A 208-nucleotide genomic window follows, 5' to 3' on the forward strand; every position below is an offset into this window, starting at 1 on the left:
AGGGCCCCCCTGAAGGCCGACTTGCACAGCAGCCCCTGGATTTGCTGCGCGCTGCGGACTCGAGACAGCAGCAGCAGCAGCTGCTGCTGCAGACTCTTCTCTGCGTACAGCACAAGGCCTGGGCAAAACGAAGTCAACAGGGGCAGCGGCCCAGAGCTCGGCAGCAGCAACGCCAAACCCGCTGCTGCTGCTCCTGCTGCTGCTGCTG

The 208-nt window shown here is 64.9% G+C and overlaps 1 protein-coding gene across 1 annotated transcript in view; it reads right to left on the reverse strand.

Moving 5' to 3' along the window:
• ETH_00037220 (iron only hydrogenase large subunit, C-terminal domain-containing protein, putative) overlaps positions 1–208 on the reverse strand; it is a gene marked incomplete at both ends in the record, with an annotated part of 1,257 nt that overhangs the window by 813 nt on the left and 236 nt on the right. The window contains one exon of the mRNA XM_013375541.1: positions 1–206. Coding sequence (XP_013230995.1) covers positions 1–206 — 206 coding nt within the window. The remainder of the gene's footprint in view (positions 207–208) is intronic.

This window comes from Eimeria tenella, genomic scaffold (assembly GCF_000499545.2).
Source record: "Eimeria tenella Houghton genomic scaffold, Eth_scaff2875, whole genome shotgun sequence".
NCBI classification, from domain to species: Eukaryota; Apicomplexa; class Conoidasida; order Eucoccidiorida; family Eimeriidae; genus Eimeria; species Eimeria tenella.